At 50.4% G+C, this 23,959-nt stretch overlaps 1 protein-coding gene across 2 annotated transcripts; it reads left to right on the top strand.

The window, feature by feature from the left end:
* Nucleotides 1-244: 244 nt before the first annotated feature.
* SH3BGRL (SH3 domain binding glutamate rich protein like) lies at nucleotides 245-23,888 on the top strand. Of its 2 annotated transcripts, none has more exons than XM_038184092.2 (4): nucleotides 245-823; nucleotides 15,038-15,223; nucleotides 17,468-17,548; nucleotides 21,049-23,888. In XM_038184092.2, the coding sequence occupies exons 1-4, from the start codon at nucleotides 779-781 to the stop codon at nucleotides 21,079-21,081; spliced, it is 345 nt and encodes a 114-aa protein (XP_038040020.1). In that variant the 5' UTR covers nucleotides 245-778; the 3' UTR covers nucleotides 21,082-23,888. The 2 variants fall into 2 exon arrangements, with proteins under 2 accessions (XP_038040020.1, XP_038040019.1); XM_038184091.2 differs by lacking the exon at nucleotides 245-823 and adding an exon at nucleotides 4,042-4,107.
* The last annotated feature ends 71 nt before the right edge of the window (nucleotides 23,889-23,959 follow it).

Here is a 23,959-nt window from a genome sequence, read left to right as displayed (position 1 = left end):
CCAGAGTTAGACCGCATCAGATCTAAGTGTCTGCCTTTGCTTTTACAGCATACGGGTGCACAACTCTGTCACCTGCTGCTGAAGGCCTTCCCTGCCCCTAGTGCGGTAGGGTGCTCTGGGAGCCCAATCTTTGTAGAATTGATAGATTTTTGCTTCTGACTCAACCGAAAATGGCCCTCAGAGGGCAGAGGCAGGAGCTTTGTCTGAGACCCCTCACGGTCTGTGAGGGTTTTGCTCGCCCTTTTGTGGGAGCTCTGAGGAGCCGCGCAGCACCCGGCGCACCGGGGTGCCCGCATCGCGCACACTTGGATTTCACCCTCCCTGAGGGAAGGGATCCCTGACGCAGATTTTCCTCGGAAACCGCCCATTTCAGCAGGGCTCGCTGCTTTTCGAGGCTGTGAGCCCCGGGGCCACCGCCCCTACGGCCGAGCCCAGCGCCTCAGCGCAGCCCCTTCCCTGCCCGCCCTCCATCCCCTGCACGTCTCGCGTGGTTCGTCGGGAACTCGCCTCGCCCCTTTCTTTCTCTCTCTCTCTCCCCCCTTCCTTTTGCCTTTATTTATTTATTTTCTCATTTTCGAAACCATTCTCCCCCTTCTTCCGGGCCGGCTGGCTGTGACTGCCGCGGCGTGTGGTGGGGCGAGGCGGGGCGAGGCGCAGCCTCCTCCCTCCCTTTCCCTGCCTCCCTCCCTCCCTGCCTGCTCTGCCCGGCTCGGCTCAGCTCAGCTCGGCTCGGTTCCACTCCTCACACACCCACCCGCCCTCCCGGCTCCCCCTCAGCATGGTTATCAAGGTCTACATCGCCTCCTCCTCCGGCTCCACGGCGGTAAGGGGCTCGCCGGGAAACTTGCGGGGGCTGGGAGTGCGGGAGCGCCGGGGGGAGCCGTGCTCGTGGCCCCCGGGGGGGCTCCTGCTCCTCGTAGCGGGTGTAGGGCGGCAGCACGGATCCCCTGCTGCCGTGCCCATGAAGTTGAGGGCCGGGTTGTGCCGCCCGGCTGGGTGCTGGGGGGCTGCTCCGCCGCCTGGCGGGGGATGAAGCGCGGCCGGGAGCCGGGCTGGGCACCGTGGGGCGGCAGCGGGCTCGGCCAGCAGGCTGTGTGTGGCCGTGTGGCTGTCCCCGTGTCTCTGTGTGTCCGTCCCCGTGTCCGTTTGTGTCCCCGTGTGTCCCCTCTCACAGCAAAGCCAACACAAAAAGTGCGGCTCTGCCCCCGGGGCCAGCCCCGGCTCAGCGGCAGCGCCTTGAAGATTGCCGGATTTCTCAAGAAAAGATGCTTCGAGCCTAAAATCCAGGGGTTGTCGCATTCAGCGTCAGAGTGGAAGACTTGCAGGATGCCCAAGAATGCAGTCAGAGATCGGAGACTTCTGCTGAGCCGCCGGCTTCGTGGTGCCCAGCTGTTTCAGCGTGCTGAGGTGCAGGGTCCCAGCTTCCAGAGGCCGGTGACAGCCAGAAGGAGGAAAAAAAAAACACGTTTTACACTGAATTCTCCTTCCCCGGTTAGCACAGCTGCTGGTCTCCAGCCCTCAGCAGCAGAACCAGGCAGTGGTGAGCTGTGTGGCTGGGGGCTGGCGGGGGCAAGCCCGCCTTGGGCTCTGCTGGGGGAGAGGAGCAGAAGCTCATCCCTTGGGCATCCCCGTGCTGCTTCTCTCCCCCTGTCCTTTTTTGTGGTCTCAGTGCTGCTGCTGACATCGACACGCTGATGCCGGAGTCAGAAAGCCGATGATTATCTGATGCTGGTCTTGAAAGTGTCCTGAAATCCTGAGTGGCTTGATCATGAGGGGGGGTCAAAAGGATTTCCGCTGGCTTGTTGCAAAATTATCAGCAAGAAGGAAAGAAGCAGTCATTAGCAAAGCGGAGATGTAATTCTGCCTTCCTAATACAGCTGTTAATAGGTTTCCAGTTGACAGGCTCTCTTGCTGTAGATTCTTATCGGTGACCCCTTAATGGCAGTTATTGATTTTGGGTTTGCGTAGCGACGCCAAGCTCCAGGGATACAGCCACTGATCTTGACTACATTTACCTGGTTTTAAACGAGGCCTTTAATTATTTGCTAAGTGGTATCTGCGATGGCGTTTTGTCTGTGTGGATTGTGCGTGTCACGAGACGCGGTGCGAACATCCCCTTCCCTGCCTCTTAGGGTCCCTCGTGCATCCTTGCCGGTGGAATTTGGCTATTAGCATTGGCGTGGTCTGTTTGTATGAAATGTAAGCAAAACAAACACGTAATCACCAGTTTTATTACATATGTATGCCCAAGCCCAGGTCCAAAGCGAGTACAGCTGAAGTGGTGTTGTGGTAATGAGCAGGATTTGCACGTTCCCGGTTTACTCAGCACACCAAGGGTGTTTCTGTTGGCACGGCTCGAGCCTACCTCACCGGGTGGCTGTTTTCTTTCTGCTATAAGAATTTTAATTGATGCTTCAACTTAAAGCAGAACGGAGAGGCACCTCGCTGAAGGGAAAGGTTGAGCGTTCGCCTGCAAGGCGCTCGATGGGCATCAGTCATTTTCCTGTCCCTTAAAGAGGTGGCTCTCACTCCTGCTATGATGGCTTGGTACCACCAGCAGCACCCGAGGTGGGGTTACTTTGGTTTTTTGAAAGCTAAATTTGCTTGAGTAAAAGCAAACCAGCAGTAAGTAGAAAGGCGCCTCCTTCCTAGAAAATGACTGCCTGGTTTCTGCAAGCTGGTGGAGCTTTGGTGGGGCTCTGGAAAGCGTTAGCTCCCACCGGAGGGGACGGGCGGCTGCTTCGCACCTTGCAGCCTCGGGCTGTGAGTCTTGGAGGGTGCCCAAATTTTGTGGTCTTCTATTGGCAAAGGAATACTTTGTTCTGCAGGATAATTTTCCATATCATATTTTATAAAGTGTTTCCCCGAGGCGCCGTTCTCCACAATGTTTATATTCGATAGCATGTATCTGTGAGGAGGAATTGCTATGGGATGTTGGTGTCTAAGCAGAGGCACCTCAGAGTGCGTTTCAAGGGATTTCTGGTGAATTACTTGAAGCCTTGCTGTTAATTCCTCGGTGCCTGTGTTGTGCGGTGTCTCATCATGGGTGGTACTGTGCAAAGTGTGACAGAGCTGCCCAGCTTTCAACGCCAGGAGTTGGGAAGTACCCGGCCTTATCTCTGTTGTGCTGCGCTGGTTGCAAAGCCCAGTGTTTGCTTTTTGCTCGTGGCTTTTGCTTTATGCACCAGGTGGTGAAGGTAAAGGTGACTGTGTGTGATGTGGTTTGTTGCTCAGAGCCAGAGATAACCGAATGTACCGAGAGTTTATCATTAAGGACTCTGGCAAGCTGTTATATCTGCAGTCCTGGTCCAGCCTGCTATTCGGATTTCACCCAGGAAATCAGAGCATGGTGGCTACAGCTCAGTTTGAAGGCTGAATTTGGAAGTCCTGAACCAGCAGATGCCCTTTTCCTTCGCTCTTGCTCAGGATGGACTTTGTGCCGGTGAGTCCCAGGTGGGGATGAAGCAGCACGGGTGGCTGTAAGCACGGCGAGGAGCTGCAGGCACTGGCCACGGGAGTCCAGGGCCCTCCAGGAGGCTCTCCAAGGGACACACAGCCCAAGCGAGCAGCGTTCCTCAGTGCGAGGCAGTGCTGGAGGCCACGAATGTGAAATGGCAGCCGCAAATGCCACATTCAGGAGCGCCCAAGCGTTGACTCAAGCAGGCTGCGAGGCTGAATTTGGCTACAGGCTTCTGTTCAAATCCTTTAAGAGGCAAAAGGAGGAGAGGCCAGGGAGTAATCGCCTCTTCTGCTGCGGGAAGAAGAATGTGGGACTGAAGAGGCTGAATTGCTCTAGTCTGTGATTTACCCTGTTGGCATTTAGGTACTGTGCTCTGTTTGGGGAGGACGTTGCTGCAGCTTCCCTGCAGCACCAGGAGAACTCATGCACGCCTTCCCGAAGGCAGCCGGACTGCTGCTTCTGTCCACCTCCTGCGGAAAGGAGCCAGCTGCTTAAATTCTTCTCGGGCTCATTTGTTGCCAGCAACTGCACCATTTGAGAGCACGGGTGCCCTGGAGTGAGCTGCGGCAGCGTGTGGGAAGCCCCCTCCTGTTTGGATGCCGTGCAGCTCCGGATCCGGCCCCCGGCACATCTCAGGCTCCTGCTGGGTAGGGGTGGCTTAAAGAGGAGAGGAAGTCTGAGTTTATTTTTTCATTTGCAGAGTCAGGGATGGGAGAGTTTGCGGCTTGGTGTTTCTTTTGTGCTGTTCTCTTGTTTGGGAAAGGGTCCGGGTCTCCTCCCCGCCCGCCAGGAAGCACAGAGGAAAGCAGCCTGTGCTCTGCCGTGCCAACGCGTGCTAGCCATGCCGCCTACTCTTCTTCTCTCCTCCCCAGAAGCACCTTCTGGTGGTGCCACGGATGTACAGCTGGTGCTTTGGGCTGGAACTGAGGCAGAACAGCTCAGAGGCAGAACAGCAGGGCTGTCTGTACCCACCTGCTCTCTCCCTGCTCGTCTTCAGCAGCTCGGGGCTTTGCGAGGACTGGCGCGGCTGCTTCCTGCTTCCGCAGCAATCCCCCAAAAGTGACAAGCGGAGCTGGCTCTGTGCAAGCAGCCTTGGGGATATCCTGTGATAAGCAGACTTCATCTCCCCCTCTCTCACTCTTCAGAACAAGGCTTGTTCTGGATTCGAGCTCTCAGGGTAGGAGACACGATGCATGACACGAATCCAGCGAGACAGCCGGGGTGCCTTCCATCTGTCTGGTGGCCGTCCCTTTTTTTTTAATGTCATTGTTCCAAACTCTAGATAAGTCGAATGTTTTTCTTCAAATACGGCATTCAAATCCCTAACTGAGCCAAAGATTAAATTGGTTGCAGTTGTTGCCAAAGTTGTAATGGATCGAAACACAAAACATTCTACCGTGCTTAACTGCAAGCGGTGCCTGGGATGATGCTCCACAGCTGCGGCTGGAAGGGGTTTTGTGAAGACTGCCTGCCGGCGGTGTCTGCAGCCAGCACGGTGCTTGTCCCCAGGCAGGGTGGCAGGATTTGTCCCCCCGTGCTGCTGGAGCAGGGAGGGCTGGCCCAGGACGGAGGCTGAGCACCCTCAGCTTGCCCCGTTTGCTCCAGCCCTGGTGCCCGGCTCCCCCCAGGAGCGTCCGTGCTCAGCACTTCTGCAGCGTTTGCAGAGCTGAGCAAGGAAGTCCCCTTGTCTTGAGGCATTAAAGTTATGCTCAGAAGATTCCTACAGAATTGGCATGCGTGTAATGAGTAGAGGATGCCAAAACCAAGGGCTTCTGCAAGGCTATTATTACCGCTCATTCCTCCCAGAAAAAGAGGGAGCAGGGAAAGAGACAAACGGAACCAGGCGCACATCGATAGGTATCAGCTGTTCAGGCTCAAGACAGCCCTAAAATAGTCCCTCTGTGATAGAGAGAAGGGCTGAGGCCGATCTGAAAGGGCTTTGTGTGCCCCACGGTGCTCCCACCCTCACAGCAAAGCTACATGTCTGTAAGCCCAGCTGTATTCGATCTGGGATTCAATGTAAAGCACCTTTCTCATCAGATACTTCATCAAACCCAAAAGATTTTTAATTGTAACGCTGCTCTTGTTCGTTCCAGAGAAAGCCTCCGTCCAGGAGCGCAGCACGGCAGGAGGCTGCCAAGCCTGGATTTCAGAAGGTGGGCAGGGGACGTTCAGGCTGCCAGAAGAGAACATAAAGAAAGGGTCAACATCAAGCTGCAGCCCGAGCAGAGCTGATGCTGTCTGAGTGCAGCCGAGGCAGCCTTTGGGTTCTGGCTTACAGCTTGTTGTTGGGCTTGGTTTTACTTGTGAGCAGTGTATGTGATTTCTTTCATTAGCTATCTGAAGGCTAATTTTATTTGGGCTCCTTTTGCACACATGAGTACCACCACGCCTGAAGTTTTGAAGGCGCTCGAGCATAGCATTTGAAGTATTACCTGCCAGAGGATTTGCTGTTTGAGCTGGTTGAAAAATCCCCTATCGGTGGTATAAACAGCAGGTGAAATGTTGGGAGTTCTTAGGACTGGGGAGAACAAAGTTAAAACAGTAGCACTGCATGGATCTGTGGCAGGTCTGTGTCTTTGTTAGGCCAGGACAAGCAGTGCAACGCCAGAAGAGATGCTGGGGAGCGTGAGGTGAGCACTGCACGAGGACAGACAAATAAAGTGGAGTTCGGTAGCAGAGAGAGGGCTGAAAAAGCACAAAAAAAGAGAAAAACCACGTCCGGTGGAGGAGAGCGAAGAGGAAGTGGTTGCTGGTGACTCCTCGCAGCACAGCAACAGGGGGAGAGTGGGGAGAAGCTGGGTGCCTCCTTTGGCAACGTGCAGCTCGGCAGAGAAACGCCGTGCCAGAGGGTGTTGTGTGTGGCAAAGATCGCCCAGGTTCAGGAAGCAGCGAGACAAATGAAGGGGGAAAATCTACAAAGGGCTATTAGGGCTATTAAAGGGAATGACTACACCTCTGACTCAAAGCTGCGTGTTACTGAGGCTGGGAGAGCGTAACGTGGGGTAGTCGGCGTGCTCAGTCCCTTGGGGTGCTCTCCCCTGGAGCCTGTGGCTGGCGGAGGCAGGATGTTGGGGTGGACAAGAGCTGGATCTGACCCAGCAAAGCTGTTCTATGCTTGGATGAAACTGGCTCTGCTCCCAAAATTATGTTAGCAGTGTGCGTTTAAAATATGTGAGGCTGTGTTGTCCGGGGAAAAAAATGTTTGACGGAGAAGAAACGTGTGTTTGTGTTTGGGATTTTTTGGTTTGCTTCCAGTTTGGTGTTTATTACAAATACCTGCAGGTCTAGCACTGTTAGCAGGCTTTGTAGCTGGAAGTTTCCTTCGAAATGTAACCAGGCTGTGACTCTGCGTTGCATGCAGACAGAGCGATGCGATTAGGATCTTACCTCTGCTTCGCAGACTCTGAGACGCTTTGAGAGGCTGCAGACATGGGAGGAACTTTTAACCGTATTTGTGCCCTGTATCTTAGAAACCAGGAAGAAAATAGCAGCAGTTTAATAATAATTCTCCCCTTGCTTTCCTTCTGAGCAGCTGCAGTTCAGCGCAGGGCTGTCAGACGTGCCGTAGGAAGCTGCTGGCTATGCAGTAGCAGCGAGCAGACACCGAAACCTCAACATTTGGGCGCTGAAAGACTTTGCCCAGGGAAGCTTTGTTGTTAGGTCTTCCTTTTAACATCGGAATGAAATCCTCCAGGTCGGAGCTGAGGTGTTTGGCACGCAGCAAACAGAAGGGTTTGGTGCTACAGGCAGGTGGTTCCTAAACGTCGTGGCTTTGCAGCACCAGCAGCAGATGCTGATACACATCACGTTTAGGGCTAGACGGTAGGGCAGATTTATCAGAACCCCTACAGCCGTAGGTCAAAAGGAATTGGCAAAGCCCAGGTTTGCACTTAAAGCCACGCTTTTATGAGAGTTGTGGTTTCCAGGCAGGTTTAAACAGCGCCTCGGTGTGCACCTCGCAGGATGAACCTTTGGCAGCAGGAATGTCGCTGGGAGCTTTGCCACGGACTCCAGCGGGGCAGGGTTTTACCGGGGAAATCCTTAATGCTGCTTATTTGAGATCGCTGCTGTCTGCGTGGTATGAGGCAGTTGGCAGAGAGGGCCAGGAACAGGTAACTCAGGAACTCAAAATACATCCCAAAGCTTTCTCGTGGGACACGGATGGAAGTGAAGTTGCCATGAAGCTGATTTAGGGGTAATAGATGTAGGATTTTTTTTTTCCCTAGGCAGGAAATGCAGTATTTATAAGTAAAAAGGAGGCACAAAATGAAATGGGGCAGGTTTGCAGTCTTGCTTGTTAGCGACCTGATAATCCTGGTTAGGAACTGCAATGCTTTGCCCTCCCGCAGCGCAGATAAGCACGTCTCGTGGTTCTGCTGGCTCACTCTGTGAGACCTTTGGACCCGAGCAGTCTTTCTCTAAATTTGTTTCCTTTCACCGCATTAAAATGTGTCAGGAGGTGGCCGAAGGGCTCCGCTTCTCCTGCAGGGGACCCAGGTTTGAGGTGCACACGCAGTGAGACGCTTGAAGGAGGTCCTGAAGGCTCTGCGGGGGATGCTCGCTGTAGGAATTGACACCTGCACCAACCGAGGAGCAGCTGGATCCACGGCTGGGTCTTTTGTGGGAGCAGGATTAGCAGCATGGAAGGTGCTAGGACAGCCACGGTGCTGCCAGCAGCCGAGCATGAGGCTGAGCCCGAGGAACACGAGGGGAATGCAGCTCGCCTGGCTGCTCGCCCAGGCCCGGAGAGCTCCGTCCTCCAGCACGCAGCAGCTGGGGGCTCGGCCTTTCCGAAAATGAAACGCAGTTTGTGTTTGTCTCAGGGCTCGGTCATGGTATGCGAACTCTAGATTGCAGGGAGGCAAGAGGAAGCCTGTGGTTTTTGAAAAACAAGAGAAGCAGGGTGATAAGAGAGAGCCCAAAATGTTCCGGACATCGTGGGTGGCTGTGGGGTGGCCCCGGTCGTGGTGTGAGCAGTGCCGTGCCCTGCCCCTGGGGTGGGATGGACGGTGGCAGCTCCCCGTGGCTGTGGGTGGGAAGAGCTGGGGGGAAGGACCTTACTGTGATAGAAAAATGTGCTGTTCCTGGAATTCCTAACTCCAGGATGTCTCCCAAAGGGTGCCCCACAGAGCAAAGCCCCGATGCCAGCTTTCCAGGCCAAGGCAGCAGAGGTGGCTATTTTTGATAAGAAAAAAATGATCTTTATTGTCTTCAAAGAATTGATTTGGTTTAGTATTTGCATAGCAGTCATCCAAAAGACTTCTGCTATAGGATGCCTCTGGTGTGTGAGTTCTTCGAGGGCAGAAAGTGATGCAGAAGCACCTGGGTGTGGAGCAGGATCCCTGTTTTGTACTGCATTTCTTCTTAAAGCCAGTTTTATTTAAAGGCAATGAACGCCTGGCAGTACAGAGTCAGTGAAACAGCAATTCGTGCTGTAAACCTTCAGTCTGGGCAGTTAATGTTTGTCATCTTCTGGGGAGTTTTTGGCTGCTCACATAATGCTCAGTGTGATGGCCTGGCTGGAGATCAGCCTTGTGTGTCTATGTTTAAAGCCTCCCTGCGAGGCTGGGCTGGGCTTTGTTTGGTCCTGGTTGCAGGAACGGCCAGAAATGATCCCTCACCCAAATACCAAAGCAAACAAGTGATTTGGAGAAATAAAATTACTGCTGACAGCTCAGGGGTGGCAAAAGGCACACCCAAAGTCACCCCAGGAGTCTGTGGCAGAGGTGGCCTGCCCTGAAGGGCCTTACTGCTCCTCCACCCTGCCAGACCTCCTCCTGCCTGAGGATGTGCCACGAGCGGGCTTCTGCCTCCTTCCTCCCCCTCTGCTTCTGCTTCTTTACCCCCCTGGAGCTGGGATGCTGTTTCCAGGGGCTCTTTGGGCCTTTGGGGCCTGCCAAATCCCACGTCTGCAGCAGGAAACGACGGCACGTCATAACCACGGGGCTCCTCATGTGCTCCTGCCTCATTAATGGCCAGCCAGGGTAATGGGGCCTGTGTTCCTGCAGCTTGAAGCTTGCTCACTGTTGGGTTTGGAGCAGGCTCCCATCCGAAGCAGAGCTCAGGCCTGTAGGGTAGGGGCAGGGTGATCCTCCCTCCGCTCCAAACCCCGCAGCTCCCATCCCCAGGGTGATCCCTGCACGGGCTACCTGGGGCTGCACGGCCTTGAACTAGGGAAAACTTCTCAAAAAAGCAAAAGACGAGAGAGAAATGTGTGCAAATCGTGGCACCATGAGCTATATTTGTGCGAATATTTGAATATTTTCAGATTTGTGGTGAAACCTCGCAGTCATGTTTTGCGTTACCTCTATTCTTGGAGTGCTTCAGCAGGCTGCGGCTGCCCCAGAGAGGGATGTTTGGCATCCTGGCTTCCACACTGCTTCCATTTGGCACTTTGCAGAACTCACAGAGGCCTCTAAAGCAAACGCTGGAGGGATGCTGCTTCTTTTTTTGGTGAGGAAACACATCCTGACTAAAGAGAGGGTTGGAGTTGGCACATTGCACCCAGCCTGCCCGCTGTTCTGTGAGTTGAGACGGTGGGCTCGTGGTGAGCTGGACCCTCAGGCAAGACCACCCGGGAGCTGCTGTTGTGGTACATGGGTCTTGGCGGTCTGGGGAATGTGAAAAAAGCAGCCACAACCACCTGGGGGGCAGTGAGTATGGGGCAGAGCTGAAGGAGCGCGCACGATGTCGCCCTGGTTTTCATTGGGGCCAAGAAATGAAGAAAGCTTTGCTTCTGATTTTGGTGGCTCCAGCAGGAACAGAGCTGGGTTTTCACCTGACGGAGATCATTTCCATGCCCTGGAGCAAACCTGACGTTGATTAAAAGGGACTTTTATAGATCATCTTCAGGTCTTGGTGGTGGTGAGGTGTTTGGTGTGTCGGCGATGCAGGAGCACCCCAAGAGCCCCTGGAGAAGCAGGTGTAAAGGGATGAATGGATTCTAACTCTGCTCTCCCAGGTGCCTGGATATTATTTGTTCAGAGCAGAATTTGGCTCGAGATGTAATGCAGAATTAATCCTTCAGGTGCCTTCACAGAAAGTAAGCTTAAAACCCATTAAAAAGTCATCAGGCCTTCATTAGGCCGCGCGGCTGCAGCTGCTTGCCAGGAGCCGCGAGGATATAAATAAGGAAACGCTCCTTGTCCTCGCGCTTGACTGATAGCAGAGGGATCTGCTTCTGGCCTCTGCGGGAGGAAAGCAGCTGAGCAGACCTCTGATGTGGAGCAGCCACTCGGTTCTGACACGTTTAGGGCGTTTTGGTGCCTTTGCTTTTCCAGCCTGACCGCAGCAGAGCTGGGTGGCATCGGCCGTCGTGTGTCAGAGCACCGTGGCCTCTCCACTCGGAGCTTCTTGCTGGGGGATTTAGCAAAATTTCAGGCATCGGGTTATTGAATGAGTGCACTTAAGGTGGTGTTCTAATCCATAAAAGAAGCTTTTAGTTTTGCTCTCGTGATTTGGCTTTTCCCTTTCTGTAATTTCCTACTTCTGGAGCTCATTGCGGGCCAGTTTTGGGCAGAGCGAGTGCAGACAGAGCCCATCCGGACACGGCCTCATTTCTGGAGAAAAAAAAAAAAAAAAGAAGAAGCACGAGTACAGTATGAGCTTTTCCAGCCCCTTGTGTTTGGTTTGGGTCACATAAGTTCGTGGTGGTTTCAGTGTTTGTCCTCGTCGTTCCTTGCAGAGCAGCAGGCCAGCGCTGGAAGAGCCACCGCCGGCCTTGCTGCGTGTCGCGCGTGGCTTAAAATAGGCAGACAAAGAAGTGGCGTGGGCTCTGCGATGATAATTGCCCAGACCTAAAAATAGGAGGATGTTCTGCCTGGCAGGGGGAAGTGAGAGAGACACCCGCAGGCATCCCGCAGAGCTCTCATCAGGCCTTCGGTGCTGCGGGTGCCCTCCAGTTTTCTACCCCTTGGCCGCAGCTTGCAGCGATAGTGGCCACCAGAGCTGGCACCTCTGAAATTTAAGGTGATACAGGGAAAAAATCTGCTTTGTTTGTATGAATGGAAGCAAGGAAGCTTGTATATAAACACCTGCATCCTGAAATATTATAACAGAAACACAGAAAACTCTAATGGAGCCTGGGAAGGAGCCTGCTCGGGGGCATGCTGTGGTGTCCTGGCTGTGAGGTGTGAGCTTCCAGGGGTCTGGCTGTGGGGTGTGAGCTTCCAGGGAAGCACAGCGGGATTCCCCAGCCTTGAAATGCTGTGAGGAGCTTCCCAAAAGGTACCGGGAGCCAAAATCCCCGCTCTGCCTGCAGCTGATTTCCAAGCATCAGCTTCTGCCCCAGCAGCCTGCATGAGGAGAGCTGTTACCGTCAGAAATGTTAAAAAACAAGCACACAAAAAACAAAGAATGAACTTTTTTTTTTTTTCAAATTCCAAGAAGCAGCCGTGAATAGCAGTCGTGTTACCGCAGGCACGTGAGGAGGGAGAAGCTGCTGCTGCTGCTGGACATATTTAGCCTGCAGTCTGCGCCGGGCATGGGCAGGGCGAAATAAAACAACGGGGAAGCTCTTGGCTGCTCTGGGAGGGGGCACCCATTCGGTGTAAGGGATGAGTTGTACCTTTGCAAAAAAAAAAAAAAAAGATGTGTTTTTTTCCCTGCATGGAAGTGAGGACCCGGGAATGCCCCGTGCCATGTGCCAGAGCTGCTCACCGGCTGGAGGCAGCCACAGAGCTGGGGCTGCGGGCTCCGAGGTCTCTGGGGGCCAGAAATAGACTTCCAAAACACGACTCTGGGCCAACGGGAAATTTATTTATAAACTGAAGAAATAACAAGGCTTAAAAACAAAGCCCTGCTTGGCCAGCAGCGCAGACTAAGCTATTCTTTTCCCCGCCTGTGCCTACGTACACCAAACAAGAACTGTCTTTGAAGCCCTTTTCACCAACGCATTTAAACGAGGCTTTCCTGGCAGCGGGGCACTGGCAGCTCGCAGGACCCCGAGCATCACCCCCAGCCCTCCAGTCCTGCACAGCCGAGCTCCCTATGGGACCTGCTCCTATGGGACCTGCTCCGGGGAAAGTTTCAGCAATCCTGGCAGCTTTACATCGTTTTCTTCCACTGCTGCAGGTGCTGGGATTGCTTTGGTCCAAGGACTCGTTGGTGGCTCACCCCGCGCTGTCAGAATCCTGCTGGTCTGGGCAAGCTGCTGCGAGTGGAATCGCTTCCTTGGAAGTGACCCCAAATAACAGGGCCAGGCTTTTACTATAGTTGGAAGTGTTTGCTAAAACAAACAAAGCCTTGGATGGCAAATTGATGCACGTGTAGGTGAGCCTTGGTGGGAGAATGCCAGATATTGGCACTCTTTTTTTAATTAGTAAAGATTTGAAGGAGAAAAAACTTTTTGAGGTGGGAGTGCCACAGCGTGTTGTGGGAAGTGCTCTGCCCATTTTGGGGCTGAATTTCCATTTTTGATGGATACGATTTGTTGCCCAGCATCACCCAGCTCTGCTCCTGACAGCTTTGATGTGGTTTTTCTTGCGTTCCTGCCGTCATCCAGGGCTGCAGCTACCTCCTGGAACAGCAAATTAACTTCTGGTGTGGATTGCAAGGAGGGACGATAGTTGTTCCTGATCCTAGCTACTTTCATGGGGTTATTTTCTGCATGTTCTCTGTTGAAAGGTTGATCTTTCATGGCTGTCTTGTACCAGGAAAGGAAGAGAATCTTGAAATGAGCTTACAATCTGCTTGTGAAGGTTTTGTATGCAAAAGGTTCCAGGTTTGTGGTAGGAGTTTGCTTAACCTCCGGTCACTTTCCATAAAGCCATTTATCTTCATGGAGCAGACACTGAAGCCAAACCCGAGTGAAAATAGATCAATTTGGAGGAAGCTGGAGGGAGCTGTTGAGGAACACCCCTGAAGGCAGTGCCCACCCCCCTCCGTGCTCCTTCCCAAGCAGGGGCAGCAGGATCAGCCCCCAGGCTCCTGTCCTCGGAGCTCCTGCCCTGTCCAGCGAGACAAAGCACCCCGGGGCATCTGCAGCTCTGTTTTAGGTGCTTCCCTCCCCGTGCCTGAGATTAATGCAGCTTTTCGAAACAGAACCACGTAAAGCAGCCCTGTAACTGTCCTGCCCAGGCGGGTGGAGCAGGAACCCAAATGCCACATTTGCCTTCCAGACGGTGCCTTTTCTAGCAGAATAAGCACAAGGCCCTCTCCAGGAGCTGCTCACAGGCAAGCCAAGAGGGTTTCGCTGCCCCTGCTGCAGTCACGAAGCGGGGGCCCCGTCGTGCTACCTGTCGCTGAGCAAACAGCTCTGGCAAGCCGGGAGGTTTTTTGTAAGTTAAAGAACTGAGACTAATGGGAGCTGGCTTCATCCGTAATTCACAGCTGGTGGGAAACGGTTAATTAAAGGGTAATTAGGTAGGGAGGAAGAAGCGTCGGTTTATTCCCGGGTGGGTCCGTGGCCTTGAGCGCTGGCTGCCGGAGTTTACAACTGCAGGGACCTTTCCCGTACTCCAGTCCTACGGAATAGCTGCTGGAGGAAGTGCTGCCTCCTTTCTCTTTGACCTTTATAACACGATGGAGAAAAACTTTCCCCTCCTGCTCTGCCCCTTGTTGTTAAAGGCAAACGAGGAAGTCTCGTACCGCTGGGTGTGAGCGTGCTGAGAAACACTCTGGTGCACAGCCTGTGACACGAGCGACCTCCTCGGGGCGAGATTAACCTGGCCCATTTATTTATTTTCAGCTGTGATAAAAAAAATTTGCTAATGCACGGCAATGTTACCCCGTGGGATCCTTCTGCTGAGAGAAGCACACCGGGAGGAATCCATCACCGTGGCTCCTGCGCCAAGGGAGCTGGAGGGAGGCCCCGTTGTGCCGTGCTGTGATAGACACACGGGGATCTGTCTGTCCTGGTTGCTAACAGACCTCTCTGAAGGGAACAAATTTCCCATGAAGTCCTATTTTTCCCTTGTTTCCCTGGATGCACACGGTTATAATTTCCCTTACGGCGCTAAAGTGGTGCAGAGGAAGAGCAGAGCGTAAGCAGAACGTCTCTGCCCCAGGAAGTTAATAACTCACGTTATGACAGTAATAAAAACCACCTTTCCTGTCCACGGCCAGCACAGTTTTTGTTTAACAGATCCCACTTCTGGCTGGGGTGCTGCGGGAGCACGCAGGGGACGAGCTGTGTGGCTGTGGGGTCTCACCCCAGAGCTCTCCTGCAGGCAGAGCTCGCTGGGTTCTTGTCCAGAGAACCAGGACCCAGAATTGCTTTGGGAGCTGACTGCTTGGTGTGGTCTGTGTGGGGCAGCTCTGGGTTTGGCTGTGCAGACCCTTAAAGTTCACAGCACTGCCGTCTGTACAGGGGCAGTGCCCCTACCCCAGCCCGTTTGATCCTATTGAAGAGAAGTTAGGAGATTTCTTGTGAAAAGAAAAATGCACATCACCCACAGCCCATCAGATGGGGCTCTTTAGAATATGTTTATATTTTTTTTGTGAGAATTTTCCTCCAGTTTTCATTTTCAGCCTGTTTTGTACCCCCCTGTTTCTGCCCTGACCCCCAGAATTGCAAAACCACCAGCGCGGCACGACTGATGTTGTTTCTCTCCCTCCCTCCCATCTTTCCGACAGATCAAAAAGCAGCAACAAGATGTTCTAGGGTTCTTGGAAGCCAACAAAATTGAATTTGAGGAAAAGGACATCGCCGCCAACGAGGAGAACCGCAAATGGATGCGGGAGAACGTCCCAGAAGACAGCCGGCCCGCCAGCGGCAACCCGCTGCCACCGCGGCTCTTCAACGACAGCCGCTACCTCGGGGTAAGGCTTGGATAAGTGTCACCCCCCCTTGGCCCCATCCTCGTGCTGCCCTTTTTGCAGCACTTTATAGGAATCTGGCGGCGTTGCAGCAACCTGTAGCCAGCTCAGAGAGCCGCTCTGCCCGCACGGGGCTTTGCGTGGGGATTTTGGATCGCTCCGGTCCGCTGCTCATCTCCCAAAAGCTGTGCTGCTACGAAGCGGTGCCTCCCATGGCAGAGATCAGTTTTCTGATCCTTGGGACGAGCCTTTGGGTTCTGCTGGCAGAATGAAGCCCATTGCGGGCCGCTTGCTGCAGTGCTTTGAAAAGATTAAAAATCATGTCGCGAATCCAATTCCTGCCTGTAATTATTTTAATGCTTGATCAAAAGTATGCTGCCCTGCAGCACTTGTACTCAGCAGGCCATGCTTGAATGATTATTAGATTAACTGTTAATTTTATTTTTAAAACTTGATATCTTCTGGAGGGAGCTCACAGCGGGCGTTGTTCTGGTGCTGTGGCTTTGTTTCTAAGTCGTTTCGAAGTCTGGTCCTGAGCTCCAGGTCTGTCATTTGGAATCTGCCAGCTCGGAACCTTTGCAAGGTGATGCTGAGGCCAGTGGCAGAAGTGATTTGTAATGCACTGCCATTTTCTGTGTGCTTGTAAGAAAAGGAGAACTTGAAATAGTTCCCACAGTGAGTTCATGTGCCTCTCGGCTTGCAAAATTGTACTGATGGCTTGGACGTGGACAGAGCCTGGCTTGGAGGGACAAATGTGGTGATTAATGTCCGTCTGCAACCGAAAACAGAGAAGGGGAGAGTCCCTGCCTTGTGTTTATTTCACCCCTCCAATTTTGGCAGGTGCCACTTCCAACTTTTGAAGTTTGGTGAACTTATGTAGCTGGGTTCAAGTTACCAGGTTCAGCTTTCCGAAAGGCAAAAGTTATTTTGAACCTCTTCATATCTTTATTTGCTTCTCCTCAAGCATGAACTTCCTTGTCTGTCCCATCGGATGGGGTGTCAGTGGCAGAGGTGGGAGCCAGCTGAGTTACCAGGCTGTGAGCTGGCACAAACCCTGCCCCTTCGGCACGGGCATTCCTTTCCTGCTGGGTGCTACAAAGCCGCCTGCTGAACTATGCACCGGCCAGATAAACACCCCCTTTGTCATCCAGCAGCCCCAGCATATAGCAAGCACTGCCCCCAGAGGGCCTTTGGGAGGATTTAGCACAGTCCCACGAGTTTCTATCAACCCAGCACCCGAATGCTTGGTGTGCAAACGGAGCAGGACGTTGACATCCCTGATCTTTAGGCTCCAGCGCTCAGTTCTCTCGACTTCCCTCTGTTCTGGCTGCACCAGCCCCTTCTGAGAGGCGCCCCTGCCCCGAGCACGCCGCAGCTCCTGCAGCCCTTGCTGTTTCAGGCTTGCAGCAGGCATGCGGAGCGCCCTGCCCTCAATGGCAGCTCCCTCCCAGACTTCAGCCCCTGACTGAGCCTGCTCCGAGCTGCAGCCTCCCCGGGGATCTCTCTGCCAGGACTCAAAATTCCCCAGCAGAGCTGCAGAAAGCCCGAGCTGCTGCTCCAGCTGTAAGGCAGAAAAGGGAAGACACAGGTCAGGTATGTGCTGAGTTTGGAAACTGGAGCTCGGGAAGTATGTGGTAACTCGGGCAGTAAGTCAACTTGCACAAACATTTTGGGCTGATTTGGTCAGTATTTGGCAACTGCTGTTGCTGAGCCACGCTGGGGTTTTTGGCTCGCAATTTCCTCAGTTAGCAGGCAGCTAAGCCGTGCTGTTTGTAAACCACACACAACTGCATTCTCTCTCAAACACTGAGAAGTCAGAGAAAGGTACTCTTTATTCTTTCATTGTTTTCACCTTAATTTTCTTCGGAAGTGGCCGTGTGCATACGTAGAGCAGCCACGGTGCCCGTGTCAATCCAGTGCCAGACAGCAAGAGGCAGAGCCCTGCACCTTTTTGTGGGGCTGATGCTGCAGCAACCACTGTATGTCTTCAGCACGTGAGTAGGACGGTTTGACAACAAGCAGTCTTCCCTGATTTCGTTTGTTTGTGTAGGCTAATCATTCAGGGCAAAGTGTGACTGCTTTTCAAACAGTCCAAACCCTACGGCATCAGTGATTTCGCATCAGGCCACAGGAGGCAGTTTGTTCAGTGCAGGTTGGGTACCACAACAAATTGTGCTCTGATTATTTCTCAAAATTAACACTCCTATCTTTTGTTTCCTCCCCCTGTCCCTCACCCCCATCATGCAGGATTACGAAGCCTTCTTCGAAGCTCGAGAGAATAACGCGGTATATGCGTTTTTAGGCTTGACTGCACCACCTGGTTCAAAGGTAGGTGTGTACACTGGTCACAGTAAACCACAACCTGTATTTTACACCTTGTTCTTTTCTGCTCCTGGCAGGATATTTCACATGTTTCTGTGGTTGTCCCAGTGAATCTCCCTGCTGGCCTGATACTCAGTCTCCAGGGACCAGCTTTTAGGCTTCCACATCACAGCAACAACACGCTGTTGTTGTGTGCTGGTTTGTTTGGAGGATGCTCTGTTCCCTGGAGGTATCTTCCTCCCCCTCCTTCTACCAGAAAAACTCCGTGTTCAGTACTGATGTTCTTTTGGTGTCCTCACTGTGGAGCCACCCTGCAATTTTCCAAGTTAATGGAAAAGCTTTCATCACTTTAGAAAAAAAAAAGAGCTGGTTCAAGTTCTTCACTAGTATTAATTATCTGTTTTACCTTGGATTTTATTCTTTTTTAATTGCACAGTCCTGGAACAAGAGAAGAGTAGTTCATATTTGTACTGATGAATGCACAAGAAATGTGGATGAAAAGATATTGCCACGAAAAAACAAATTACTTCAATTCAGTGAAAAAAAATATTAATGTGAAGCTTTGCTGAGACTTTTGTACTCGAAAATACCTTGAAACCAGAGTCACTGTTTTTGAAAGAATCTGCTCTTACTTCAGAGTAATTTTTTCCTCCAGCTTGTTATCTGAAGCCTTGTTTTCCTTGCCAATTACAAAGTGGGCTGCTGCTCTGTGGAAGCAGTGGGCTGGAATTCTGCTTTTGATTTTGATAGGATAGGACAAGCCTGCTTTATACGTTTCACTTGAGGGCAGCAGGATCCTCCAGGTCACTTCGGTTTTCTTGTTCCAATGGATAAACACGCCGTTTCCTTTCAACTTTAGTCATGTAAGAGTTGAAGGTCACAGTGTGCACATCACTCAGAGACCTAATTTTAAAGGTGGATGATGATCAGTTAGTATTAAGCATTAGAAGCTGCAGGTCAGACTGAAGCAGACAGTTTGGGGAGCCAAGCTAATTCTGGCGGTAACTCCACTAACGAGTGGGGCAGTGAGGAAATACTCTGCCTTGTACGGGGCTGCAGAGAGCAAATCCTAGGATGTGTGCCCCAGCTGCACACAGTTGTTTAAATCCTGTTTAAATTTCTCAGAATATCTGCACAGTGTTACATGAAAGAGAGAGCAGGATGGAGCCAAGGAGAGAGAAAGCAGCCCTGGGAGCACAGGAGACAGGAAAGCCCTCACATTTCCCATCACATGCGAGGTCTGGGAAGGGCAGTGGTCCTGGAGAGCAGTTGGTGCCGTACCATAATGGGGTCATCTGTCTCTGTAACATTTATAAACATCAATTCTTTCCTGACCCGCTATGTGGGTGCTCTGGCAGGAACAGTCTGCTTGGTTATTAGCTGCTCTGATTTGTCCTAAGGGAAAAAGAGGAGTTCTGAGGAGGAAGAACATGACCACAGATGTTCTCTGCTGTGTTTTCGCACTGCCTGCTGCAGCTCGGAGCCAGTGAGGGAAACCTTTACAGGAGCACCTTGGTGCCCAGCACATTCTGCAGTTGTGCTGGCTTTCGGTATCCATCCCACAGTTACATGATGCAAAAGGCAAATCAAGCGGATTGCCCGCTGCCAAGGAGGAGGAACTGATTTGTAGATGCTGCAGTTGGCATTTAGAGCAGAGCTGCGTGCCGCCGGGCTGTGCTGGTGCAGTTAACACCATCCTGCGTGTTGCTAGGGGAAGGGAGAGGAGCAGAGGACCAAGCTGTGTGCTCCTGCACGAGAGGATTGCCTTGGCAGCAAACTTCCACTAAAGGTCCTTTCCCATCACTTCCCACTGATTTGGAAAGGTGATGGCGAATACAAAGTTCCAGCATTAAAGCTAAAGAAAATGAAGAGAAGGGCTCAAAAACGAGCATGGAAATACAAATCACTATTTCTTGAGCCTGGGTGGTTTGTTCCTGGGAATGAGAGAAATGCCAGGAATCCTCCTCAGCTCAGCAGTGACTGTTTTGAAGAGATTTATTTGATCCTGCATTTTCTAAGCAAAAAAGGAAAAAAAGAGAAAGAGGCTAGGTGTCACTTCTCTACTGCTTATGACTGCTAATGGAGTTGTTAGGAAGCCAGGAGAACCATCCCCTCTTTGTTACCATTTCAAGAAGCACTTGTTTATTTTTTTTTCCTGGGCTTTGTTGTCCTCTCTTATCTCTCCTCCCCTATCACCTGCCTTTTCTGCCAGGAGCTGACAGGGTGCCCAGGCACGAGCAGCGAACAGATAACAGAGATAGGCCTGGGGCTTCCTGCCCCGCAGGCTGGGCTCACTGCCTGCCTCCCCTCTCCCAGCAGTCTTTCAGTCTCTCAGAAGTTCCCTTCTTAGTCCTCCCTCTTTTTTTTTTTTTAATGTTTTTGTTTTCCATACTGGCTCACGTTAATAATGATGATGTTAATCCGTTATCTTCAGTATTTCTGTGCAGTCACCAAAGCAAACAACTTCATTACGTAAAAGCTAAGTTTAGCAGATTTCCTTTAAAATAAAACAAACTCTCCACCCTGAAGGGCCACAGCGAGAGCTCAGTGACTCTGTTCATCCTTCTGCAGGCCACGTTGCTGCTAACAGGTCATTAAATTAATCTCCAGTCAGAAGGATGCTTGTGGGAACCATTTTCAGGAGAATAAATTCCTTGTACCTTTCTTCTGTGATGTTATTTTCCCATTTGGGTGACCACCTCACAAAAAACAAAGAGTGAAAAACGCAGGCTGTTGTTTTTGAAGGGTCCCTCTGAAATGTACGGAGAAATGTTAGGGGCTTCTGGTGTCTGCTAAGCTGCTTCAGCTGCTCCTGGATCTCAGTGACTTCAGAGGAGTGTTCTGAAGGGCACCAGATCCATACCAGGTCCCTGAAAGAGCTGCGGGCTGGGAACCTTGGGCACCAGGAGCAGGTGGCAAGCAGCAGCCCTTCCCAAGGAAGGCATCCCAGCTTATCAGCCCCCTGGAAGGCAAAAAGCTCAGTGGTTACTTCTGGTAGTTCGGTTATGTTTAGTTAAAAATAAATAAATAATAAATTATCTCTCTCCCCGTACCTCTTATTTTTTCCCAATGTGGAGACTCTTTTCTTATATATGTAATATTCTTGTCTATCCCTGGTTCTTCCAAAGGTCTTTGATCTCTAAATAGTTCTCGTGTCGTACCACGAAATGAGGCATACTCATTTTATCTGCTCTCCTGTTATAAACTCTCATGGGCAGAACCGGCCCTGGGCGTGCATGCCAGGAGGCAGAGGGAATGTGAACAACCAGCACATTCTTGCAAGTCCTGCTGGAGCTAGGTCAGAATTGGAGGTAAAGCCAGTATGGTATGGGACATGGTTTATAATGTAATTGTAGCCAGTGGGGACTCTTTGAGTTGGGTTCAGTGCTGTTCTCTTAATAATGTACTACTGCAACTTTCTTGTCATGTGCTGGTGCCTAACACAGGTATGTGTAAGTTGCCATCCTTTACAAAGTACTGATTTATGTATTTCTGTTCTGTTTCAGGAAGCTGAAGCGCTGGCAAAGCAGCAAGCATGAATTTCGACTGCCTTAAATGTTCTGTAAAGGGAATTTCCACAGCTTTTTATAAAATAGTAAAATTGTCTCTGCTTCAAGAAATATAGATGTGATTTCTAACATTTGATTGGTGCTTGCAGCATTCACCGTATATACTGCAAATCTGAACACGATACGAAAATGTGAACATAAAGGTAGAAAGCACGGGGTGTTATTACCGAGTTGTACGCATAGGAAACTGAAGCAATTGGACACGAATGACTTTCACGTAGTTTAAATTGTCTTGGCAATTCGTCTATTTCGTGTAAACTCCAAAAAACTATTGTACTAACAACACAGATGTGGTTATACCTAGGGATCCAGCTATTTAAAATATGGAAAAAAAAAAAAAGCACCAGTATCTCACACCTGGTCAGATACCAACTTAGTGCCTGAGTTGCCTCAAAAACGTTACGGAAATACACCGTGATTTTCAGCCTCTTTAGATTCTGGTTTCGGATGAAATTGTAGGTGGTGTTGTGTAGTGTAACCATTGCAGTCACTTCTGCAAGTTATGTTTGTTCTTTTGTAGGATGGGTATTTAAGATTTGTATTGTAACACGCTGTACAGATGATAACAAAAAAAAAATGCCATTTCTCATTTAAGTGATCCATGTGGGCTCTTTTGACAAAGAAAAAGGGATTTGGGCACTGGACAGCCTTTCCACTGGCAAGCTGATCAGGACAGGTAGCTGCCTGAGCACGCCTTCAGTGCGTGTCTGCGTGCAGGAGTCAGTGCACATCGAAGAAGTACGTCCTAATTCCCAGGCAATGTTGCAAATAAGCCAAAATGGCCAGAAATGGCATTTCCTTACCTGTGTAAGGGTGAACGCCTTTAATGTATTTCTCTACAAAAATACCAATTCACACTGCTTATAGTATTAGGCATCTTAATGCATGCTCAAGTAGTCAGTAGGTTAAAATAGTATTTTTTCAAATCAGCAAAGTTAAATGGTTGAACAGTGAGAGCTATTGTAATTATCCAAGATTTTTTTTTTAAGGTTTAACAACTTATTTCCATTGCTATTGCCATATCATGAGGCTATTACAGGAGCCGCGAACCTATTCAAGTGTCTTGTATTGGTGAATTTACCACGTGCAATATTAACCTGTCTGCCCTCCCAGTGCTCGCGAGGTAGCCTGGATTTCTTGGCCGTGTTCTGCAAAAACACAAATAATTACAAGTGCCCTAAAGGATAAGAAACAGGTTTTAAAAATGTGTGGGTAATTTAAAATGCATTATGCACCACATAATGTACTTATCCCCCAAACGCATCAAAATACAGTTAGAAAGGTAATTAGGCCTTGCTGTAATTAGAGGATCCTTCTAATTGCTCTGCGCACAAACATTTTGGTTTTCTTTGCTTTATGAAGGAAGAGAAACAGGTGGCACAGTTCAGCAGAAGGCTGCAGCGTATCGTGACAGCGCGGTTAATTTATGTTTATGCTGTGCGATGGACACAGCGCTTCTTCAAGACGTTATGAAATGGTTCAAGGTTCACGGTTTGAAAGTCTGACATTAGGAGCAGGGTAAAAGTAAAAACCTGGGTTTACAAAGATGGTCTAAAGTGCAGTAATTAAACACTTCCTTCGCATTTCTTTGGGGCTTTTGTTCATTCAGGGAAAGTGCTCGTTTTGTCAACATCTGTTAAAACAGAGCTGCAGCTTTTTGCTCTGGTTGGAGCACAGCTCTGCTTCGAGAGGGTTCGTGAGGAAACTCCCACGGATGTCAGAGTGATCGGGATCAAGCGCAGAGCCAAGCTAGTTAAAATCATATTTATTTCACATTTTATCTCTTCTGATTTGGGAGCCAGGGAGTTGGTTTGGAGCTTGTGCTGAAAAAAGCAAGCACGCCATCAAAATATACATGGATAGATTAATGTTGCCTTACCTTCAAGATCTACACACACATTTGTGCTTTTTCTTTAACAGGCTTTATCGGTGATTACTGAACTTTTGTGAAAGTTATCTTTAAGATCTTGTGGAAGTTGGGTTGCTTTTTAAGCCCCATGTCTGATTTTTGTTGTTCACTGTGATTGCACCCTTTTAAACTGAGGTGATTTTTCTTTCTTAACACTGGTGTAATCTTCTTCTGGCTAAACCAGTGGTCAAGTTTTCAAGAAAGTATTTGAGAATACTCTGTGAAATCTTGTGAAGAAAGTGGAATTTGACACGCGAGTCACTTATCCACCCGTGCTGATTTGCTGTGTTTCCTCTGAAAAGAAAGTAAGTTTTGTGAACTACAGGCATTATTTTGAAGGAGCTGTAACTGAAAGTCGCTGCCAAATCATGTCAGCTCAGCGACCCAAAACATGCTGAAACAAGGTCAGCCTCTGTTTCTGATGGTCAAGAAAACTGCCAAGTTAAGAAAGCAAAGTCACTTCCCTCGTCGGGTCCCCCATCCTCGCCATATGGTAGCGTTCAAACTGTATCAGCATTCCTAAGAGAGCTCTGTTGAGAAAGACTGAATTATTTCTTTGTCTGGGGAACAAGGCACCAACACAAACTGAAAAATACCTAAAATATTTCTTTGTTGTGGGGCTGTGTGTAAAACGTGCGTAAACTTTGATGCGGATACCTTGCTTGGGTTTAGGAGTGCTAGGAATGTGTTGCCTACCTGCTATTTTTCTAGTTCATTTACCTGTCTTAGGTTAATGATGGACGCAAGAACTGAATTTGTTCGTTTCTATTTTTTTTTCCTATGTAGATGGCCGGCAATGAGGATTTAACTTGTAATATTAACCATTCCTGTATCATTCCAATAAAATTGTTTTAAATGCTTTCTCACACTATTGACTTTTTGTCTTTTTTTTTTTTTTTTTTTTCATGTTTCGTTTGTGGTTTGAAGCGGTCCTGTGAG

This window comes from Anas platyrhynchos, chromosome 10 (genome assembly GCF_047663525.1).
Source record: "Anas platyrhynchos isolate ZD024472 breed Pekin duck chromosome 10, IASCAAS_PekinDuck_T2T, whole genome shotgun sequence".
NCBI lineage: Eukaryota > Metazoa > Chordata > Aves > Anseriformes > Anatidae > Anas > Anas platyrhynchos.
Note: the sequence above shows the minus strand (reverse complement) of the source record. Positions and strands in the feature narration are given on the sequence as shown.